Source organism: Oryctolagus cuniculus, chromosome 14, assembly GCF_964237555.1.
Source record: "Oryctolagus cuniculus chromosome 14, mOryCun1.1, whole genome shotgun sequence".
Lineage (NCBI taxonomy): Eukaryota > Metazoa > Chordata > Mammalia > Lagomorpha > Leporidae > Oryctolagus > Oryctolagus cuniculus.
Window position 1 is genome coordinate 39,605,380 of NC_091445.1, and position 9,021 is coordinate 39,614,400.

The window sequence follows — 9,021 nt, forward strand, 5'->3', positions numbered from 1 at the left end:
CATATGGGCACCAGTTCTAGTCCCAGTTGCTCCTCTTCCGATCCAGCTCTCAGCTGTGGCTGGGAAGGCAGTGGAGGATGGTCCAGGTGCTTGGGCCCCTGCACCCACATGGCTCCTGGCTTTGGATTGGCACAGCTCCAGCCATTGTGGCCATATGGGGAGTGAACCAACGGAAGACTTTTCTCTCTCGGTCTTTCTCTCTCACTGTCTATAACTCTACCTCTAAAATAAATAAATAATAAAATCTTAAAAAAAGATTATTTATTGGAAAGACATAGTTACAGAGTTACTGCTTTCCCAGGCCATAGCAGAGAGCTGGATCGAAAGTGGAGCAGTCAGGACTCGAACTGGCACTCATATGGGATGCTGGCACTGCAGGCAGCAGCTTTACCTGCTACGCCATAGCGCCAGCCCCTTGTATCATATTTGAAAGGCAGAGTGACAGAGAGAGGCGGAGGAGAGAGAGATAGACAGACAGAGGGAGAGAGGGAGAGAGAGAGATGGAGAGATCTTCCATCTGCTGGTTTACTCTCCAAATGGCTACAACAACCAGGTCTGGACCAGGCTGAAGCCAAGAACCCAGAACTCCTTCTGGGTTTCCCATACGGGTGGCAGGGACCCAAGTCTTGAGCCATCATCCATTGTTCTCCCAGGTGTATCAGCAGGAAGCTGGATTGGAAGCAGAGCAGCCAGGACTCCAGCTAGCACTCTGATATGGGGTGGCAGCGTCATATGCATCGGCTTAACCTGCTGCACCACAACACTGGCACCCAAGCAGCATCTTACGCTTAGGGATCATCCATTCACAAATAACAAGTAATTCATGTCTGATTACTGAGAACATAAAATTAAATATTAATACTTTATCTGAATTACTTGAAAACCATTCTGTTATTCACTAATTCATACTACTGACAAAAAAATTAGTGAATGTTTGTTTTGTATCTTGTCTTTTTTTAAAAAAAGATTATTTAGTTTTGAGGCATAGTTACAGAGAGAGGAAGAGGCAGAGAGAGAAGTCTTCTATCTGCTGGTTCACTCCATCTTCCGTCGCTTTCCCAGGTGCATTAGCAGGGAACTGGATTGGAAGTAGAGCAACCAAGACTTGAGCCGGCGCCCATATGGGATGCCGGCACCACAGGAGCAGCTTTACTCACTACGCCACAGTGCTGGCCCCTTATATCTAGTCTATCAAGGAGCATTTATGGGGCCGGCACTGTGGTTCAGCGGATGAAGCCTGTAGCTCCAGTTGGAGTCTCAGCTGCTCCACTTCTGAGCTAATGTGCCTGGGAGAGCAGTGGAAGATGGCCCAAGTACTTGGGCCCTTGTGTACACGTGGGACCCAAAAAAAAGGTCCTGGCTCCTGGCTTCAGCCTAACACAGCCCTGGTCATTGCAGCCATTTGGGGAGTGAATCAGCAGATGGAAGATTCTCTCTCTCGCTCTGTCTCTCCTTCTCTCTCTAACTCTACCTTTCAAATACATAAATCTTTTTATTTTAAAGGAGCATCTATGTTCTTGTGCCTACAGACGTTTTCATCCACCTAAAACTAACAGTGGGGAAACAGAATCACACATGAGAATGGTCCCGCAAAACGTAGTTACCTTGTAACGTGAAGCGATGCCAGGGAAGGCAGGGTGAGAAGCAGTTCCTGCTCCGCTGTGCGGAGCTCAGCATTGCCTATGGAGCACTTGGTGACGGAGGCCTTACACGGCTCCAGAGCTGGATGGATGCTTTCAATAAAGCCCCTGCTGTGGCTTAAATGGAGTTTGATGTGCTGCGAAGCTGACAAAGCTGCCGTTAGAGCCCTGAGCGTGTCCTGGTCCACGGCATTGGCCCTGGTCACGTGGACTTGCAGGAGAGGAATCTTGGGCTGCTTTGGAGAGTTTCCAGTAGCCGGCTCCGACGTCCGGTGGTGCCTGGCGCTGGACTTCAGGAAGTTCTTCAAGCTCTCCTCTTTTTCAGCCAGCTCCTGCTCCCATTCCTTCATGGGTTCAAAGACCGAGGTGTAGTCCTGATCTATGGTCGGTGCCTGCGATTTGTCCAAGCATGCTGCCATGACTGAAAAATCTGGCCTAGGCTCCCCTTTCACTCCTTGTATCAAGACCTAGATACTCCTCAATAGCAACAGGCTTTCTGGGTGGTCGAAAAAGTACTGTAACTGCGGTACCTTCCAGGTCAGGGTCCTCCCTTGAAGGAATTTCAGAATGAATGGAGAACACGCGACCACAGTGTCGCTTTGATAAGTGATTTTTAAGGCGAGAGTCAGGAAGTGTTCCGAAACCAGTGAAAAGTAAGCTTGCGGAGATACTTGCCTCAGGCTCCTAAATATTTGCATCTTCTCTGACATCCTCGGATGCTGCTTCGCATAGTCATTATTTTCAGATATAATCTCCAATGATGCTTCATTACTCATCAACTGGAGCAAGTGAGATAGAATTTTCGGTCCCACCTTTGTTGAAGTGCGATTAGAGATGTAGTTTAAGAAATTGCCATAGGGACTTACAGCCATGATGGATGAGTCAATGTGTCTCAAATAAAAAAGTCCCAAATCTTGGTCCTCCTGCTGTCCAAATCCAGGAGTTCAATCAACCTCGTCCCAGCAAGAAATTCCTGAAATGCAGGATTTAAAAACCGGTAGACTGGTCTCAGTCTCTGGGCTGAGAATCTGCTCATCAGACTCATGGTCAGGTCGTCATCTTCATCAACCCCTGCTTCTGTGAGCTCACTGCCATCAAACTCATAGCAAGATGCGAAAAACCCTTTCAAAGCCAGCTCGCCGCAGGAGGACACAGTGGCTTTCAGAAGTTCAGCGGAGGCGCTGTGCTTCAAAGCAAGGCATTCCTTGTAGCACTTGAACACCGCATCATCGTCAAAGGACTGGTGGAACGGACGCCGAAACCAGTCGGCACAGACCGCAGCCACAAAGAGGGGAGTTTTCTGAATTCTCTGCAAATCCTCATTCATTCTGAAGTGAACCATAAACCTCTGCAGATGGCTTCTGTTATGCAAAAAGAACGTCCGTAGTACGTAGATGGTGTTGTAGGAAGGGAACACCGTGATCTCCAGAGTCCTGTCCAGGTAGTGGCGAAGGGCCCTGGCCCTGTTTGTGCAGACGGCGATCAGTAAGCCAGTCTGTGACAAGTGGTTCTTTTGAATCAGTTTCTCTATGACTTGGGGGAGCAAACACATCTCCTTGTAATCATCCAAAAGGAATAAGACTTGATTCTTCAACTGCTGGATGATGGTTCGCAGGCACATTTTGGTAACAGATCCCTCTGTCCCTAGGAGTTGGCCGCAAATGATGCTGGCAAGTCCCTGGTCTGGTCTGGTCGAACCAAGGGACAGGTAGAAGACCAGCTGGAAGCGGTTTAACAAGGGACAGCATCCTGATGCCCATAGAAAAGCTATCTTCTTTAGCAGCACCGTCTTCCCACTGCCAGCTTCGCCCTCCACGCACATGACAGAGTTCAAGGTGGCCAAGGCTTCATGCAACGCCACAGGCTCTTGCGTGGGGCTGCTGACATGCTTTGTGACAATGGACAGGTCACAGCCCAGCAAGGGGTCCGTGGCTAGACTGGAGGAGACCTTGAGCAGAGTCATGCGGCGGAAAGTGGCATCAGTGTAGGCCGCTGTCAACTGCTCACTCAGACTCTTTGCCTCCCAAAGCCACTGGGCTTCACCCTGTGTCCTCTCTGTGGCAGGAAGACAGGGGCACGGCTGAGCACCACATGCACATCTCTCAATCCTAATACCATTCTGCCCATCCGCTATGGGTGGATTGGGACCTGCCGTGGCCTTTGATTCCCAGATTGCAATCCTTTCACAGTGCTTCCTACAAAATCAGAATGGGGGGGGGCCTATGCCAAAGGTACCCCACTTGACACAGGGACCTAGACATCAGGCGCACCTAGTAGGAACACCATGGAATTCTATAATCTCCCATGACTGTTGCTTTAAACACTGATTTGTTTGCATCTGAGACTCACTGACTGCTATCAGTTTGATCCTGCGTCCACTCTGGAGATGTTACAAGAATCTCGACTGCCCTCGCATAGAATGCGTTCCATCCCAATGCTGCTCCTCTCTAGGAGCTCTCTGGACAATTACAACTCATCACTCTTGTCAAATCCCCGCCCCTATACAACTAGATTTACACTTACATATAATCCCATTGTGCTACTTCAAGGATCTTACTTGGCCCTGTAGAACTAACTTCTACTGATTCCTTGGGACTGCTTCCCTTGGTGGGTTCCTTTGAAAAATAAAAGCCCTTATTGAATCAAAATTTGCATCAGAGTGTGGGACATCGTGTTATAAATGGGGACTAAACATCTTCTACACCCAGCCCATCCTCGTGTATGCATGGTGATTGAAGGGGGTGTGCCCCAGATATGAAACAATAATCTGCACACATCTGCGAGAGGGGGAGTTCCCAGATGGTACACATATGCTATGCCCCATGGGTGACTCCTGTCCTTGGTCATCAGACTCATGGAGTCTACAGCAAGAAGAACCCGTCAAAAACTCTAAAGTGCAGCCTCTGTCCTGAGTTATTCCCTACATTTTTAATATTACATAAACTTTCCTCCTCCCATGTCACTTTCCGATTCACAAATATGAAAGGTGGATCGAGTACCTAGCAGTCTGCTTTTTCTTTCTGTGGCATGAACGTTACATACCTAACACACAGCTCCAAAATCAGATGGTGGGGATGTGTGTGTGTGTAGTAAGGGGACAGTGACCTGTAGCCTAGAGAACAGTATAGATAGGTCAACCTGTTATCTAGGTTTCTGCTTTGGTTAAAGAAACATACCTTCCCAGCCCTGAACAAAGCCAAGTGGAAGGTCGGGCTTCACTGCCTTCCAAGTGGGAGATCCCATGTGGGACCCAGCAGGCTGCATGCATCTCAACCCTGAGTGTGACAGACCCAACTCTGCAGTAGGAGGGATGGACCACACGTTTCCTGAAGCCGGGCCTCGGGTCACTGGCTCACCCTGTTACTCCCGACCATACCGGATGTGTGATAGTTACTCAGGAGATATTTGTAGAATTTATTTATTATCTATGATGAGTTATCCCTGTTCAGAAGAGCTTTCAGTCACATACATGATCATGTACAGCTGAAAACAGGCAGGATGGTAGGGCGACCCCGCAGACACCCTGGTGTGGGACTTGCAGCCTCTGGAGCTCTGAGATGGATTTCTGCCGTTCAGGCCGCCAGTCTGTAGCATCTTGTTGGACAGCCCAGGCACACAGACAGACATGTGTACTTCCAACAGCCACCTACCTGTGCCACAGGTGGCACGTGGGCACTGACCCACCTACCATGAAAGCGGCCTACAGGGCAGGCGGTTATTTTCTTCTGCTTGGAAGACGCTGCTTCATCTCCCCATTCCCACATCTCCCCATTTCTATGTGGGAGAGTTCTGGAAAAATCTGCAGCTTTGGGCCAGTGCTACGGCATAGCACGTTAAGCTGCCACCCGAGATGCCATGCATCCCCCAAGGGCACCAGTTCATGTCCCAGCTGCTCTGCTTTTGACCCAGTTCCCTGCTAACAGCCTGAGAAAAGCAGCAGAATGTGGCCCAAGTGCTTGGGCCGCTTCATCCACGTGGGAGACCTGGATGAAGGCTCCCGGCTCCTGAAGCTGGCCTAGCCCAGCCCTGGCTGTTGCAGCCATCTGAGGAGTGGACCAGCCAATGGAACATCTTTCTCTCTGTAACTGACTTTCTAAATAAATAACTGGAGCTTTTCCCTTCTCTCAGCTTAAGTTTCTAACTCAAGGACCATGCTGGGCCTATGGGAAAAGATTTATTATCATGATTCAGAGAGGCATGGAACTCAGGCTTCCGAGTGGTTCAAACGTTGCTAATACCTGAGCAAGCTAAGCAGACAGGCCTGCTCCATTCCCTGCCAGGTGGTGGAATGGAACATGTAGGCTTCAGGGTCAGGCAGGCCATGTCCGGATACCACTAGTTACTAACAATGCATGAGCCTAGGCAAGCGAATTCTAAGTGCCTCAGTTTACCCAACAGAGAAATACATTATCCACACGTCAGAGTTAGCATGAGAACTGGAAGTAATGTTTGCAGAAGACCTTCAGCATGGGGCACACAGTCAGTACAGGAGAACTGTCCTTCTTGTTACAGCTTTGGGACTAGGAATTTCCACTCACTAACACTTTCAGGTTGAGAGAAACTTAACGACAACCATGGTTTGCCTCTGAGCTGTCCCAGATAGGACAGCTGGGTAGGAAAGGGAAAGGGTAGAAGAAAGAAACTTGAGATTTTCCACTACAAATTCACCTCTTTCAGTCTTGATCAAGTCAAACTTACATTAGAGTGTTCCTTAACAACACACAAACCTCTCTGAAAGTCTCAATACACATTCTGACATAGATTAGGGGGCATGTGAAGAAAAGGCCATGAGACAGAACGAACAAGGGCACGTGCCCAGCATGAGTCGCAGGGGGAAGGGAGGAGCCCCAGCCCGGAGAAAGCTTTACGATTGTGCTGAGTGCCGGCTGTGCATCCTAGAACCCAGTCTCACACGTACACCACGCTGTCTCACCTTTGACTGCCACGTTGCACACAAAACACACCCACAAACCTGTAGTTACAGCAAATCCCAGGATGAAGGTAGCCAAGTGGGGATATCCATGGGTTTTGTGAAATCAATCTGGTATCTGGATTAAATCACAATTTTGTTGCCCAAGTTCTCACCCAACAATATGACAGAGAGGAAAATTACCTTGATTCCTCCTTTACATCTCTGAATGAAACCTGGCGATCAGCGAGCCACTGTTTTATCAATCCTTCCTGGATAATGTTCACATCATAATATTAAATTAGAAAAATAAGGCATAATTCAACTCCCCTATAAAAGCTATATGACCTCTTTGCTTGTGTTCAATTTGTGTCAGTCCACTGGGTCACCAGTGTGCCAATCACAATCTAATCATAATGTGTCGTGATACAGGAACACCTCAGTCTGTGGGAACAAGGTGCCTGCCTAGTAGGATTTCCAGATAACTCGAGTTTTACATTTGAGCACAGAAACATTACTGTAATATTTAGATGCGAATAGCCCTACATCTATATAAATATCCATTTTTCTAGTTAAATATATATTGAATAATTTATTTTATATATTTAATATTTACATTAAATAGTAAATATTTTCTATTTATATATATACATATATATGGCCTATACTGTCTGAGGATAAGAAGTCCCGTGTGTTTTAAACCTGCTAGGTTACGGGGTTGGCGCTGTGGCGCAGCGGGTAAAACTGCCGCCTGTAGTATTGGCATCCCTGTAGTGCTGGTTCGAGTCCCTGCTACTTCACATTTAATCCAGCTCTCTGCTATGGCCTGGGAAAGCAGTGGAAGATGGCCCAAGTCCTTGGGCTCCTGCGCCCACGTGGGAGACCTGGAAGAGAACCCTGGCTCCTGGCTTCGGATTGGCACAGCCAGGAGCCAGGTGCTTCCTCCTGGTCTCCCATGAGGGTGCAGGGGCCCAAGCACTTGGGCCATCCTCCACTGCCCTCCTTTGCCACCACAGAGAGCTGGACTGGAAGAGGAGCAACTGGGACTAAACCTGGTGCCCATATGGGATGGGGGCACCACAGGCGGAGGATTAACCAAGTGAGCCACGACGCAGGCCCCTGAATCCTATTTTTGGCACCCCACAAAGTAGCTCTCATTCTCTGCCTTGTGAGTGAGCAAATGCGATTGATGTCCTTAACCCAGTAACTGATAAAAAGTCAAACCAGTCAGCCAGAGAAGCCACATTTCCACAAGGAAAGTCATCATCGTTTATTCTATGGGAAACAAATTTAAAAAGCGATTAAGATCTTGTAGACTTCATGAATCACAACACTTCTAGGAAACAGCCCATCTTACTCTGTCGTTGCAATACCAAGCCTCCGCTAACTCAGGAAAAGCTAAAGGAGATACTCCAAGAATGGCAAGTCACAACCATGAGGTGGCTTGAGGCCCCCACAAATGCACCAGAAGTACTTGCAGAAAACTGTCAAGTATCTCCAAGGTTCCACAAAGCCCTGCCTCTCCCGCATCTGCACAGCCATGAGCTCCACTAGGTCCTATCCTTGTGTCCCAAGCAGAAGAGGAGAAGGTTGTGAGAAGCAGACACCGAAAACACCCCTTCCACCACGGCTACACACCCTGGAAGAGAATGCACTCTGCAGGAGGAAACCGAAGGTTACCGCGACAGGGACAGATGGTATGGATCAAAGCCAGACAATGCCCGCAACCACCCGGCCCCGCATCTCAAACACACACTCAGCCTGTGTAGCAGCACTGCCTTGCTTTCAGAGAACTTCACACACAGCATTCGTGAGGCGGAGAGTGTTGCACATCTATTTGCCCTGGAACCAAAAATTATACCGTGGAAATTCAGTTCGTCATTTGCTGAATGAGCATGTGAACCCAGATGGTTCTTACTTAAATGGAAATTGTCAAATTGATCATATTTTCTAAGTTAGAAGATGTAACCAATTTACTTTTCAGATCTCCGTTAGGAGAGTTGGGTGTCTGGGTCACTGGAGTATAACAGGAGTTCAATCCTGTTCTGGGATCAGCACAGATCATTCATGCCATCGCTCAACATTCACTTTCAGATATGAAACCTGCCCACTCACATCCAAAAGTTCCCCTTATCTTGTCTTTGATTTAGATCAGCCAACTCTCTTTTCACAAATGAGAAATATTAAATAAATGGCTGCTCTCACAAAATAAAGAACTGAGTAGCTGAAATAATCTGTATCTTCAATGAGTAAGATTTTCCTTAGTGTCTAAAATAAGAAATAGCATTTACAGACCAATGGCTGTGTGTCATGAGTTTTACACATTGGTTCCCTATCCCCTGCTCAGTGTATCATCATCCCAATAGTAGGGACACTGGCCATGGCTTAGACAGGAAGTCACTGCTGGTGGCAAAGCAGGGATTGAACCCAGACAGGGTTTTATGCCAAAGCTCAGGATCACTTACTTCACTA

General features: G+C 48.0%; 2 protein-coding genes across 2 annotated transcripts in view; one reads left to right on the plus strand and one right to left on the minus strand.

Moving 5' to 3' along the window:
• Positions 1 to 9,021, plus strand: part of SMN1 (survival of motor neuron 1, telomeric) — a 61,432-nt gene that overhangs the window by 48,600 nt on the left and 3,811 nt on the right. The window lies entirely within an intron of this gene.
• On the minus strand, positions 1,595 to 5,267 carry NAIP (NLR family apoptosis inhibitory protein). The gene is given in 3 exon segments (XM_017344647.3): positions 1,595 to 2,568; positions 2,571 to 3,835; positions 5,110 to 5,267. Coding segments are annotated over 3 exon segments (2,391 nt in total). The 3' UTR covers positions 1,595 to 1,600.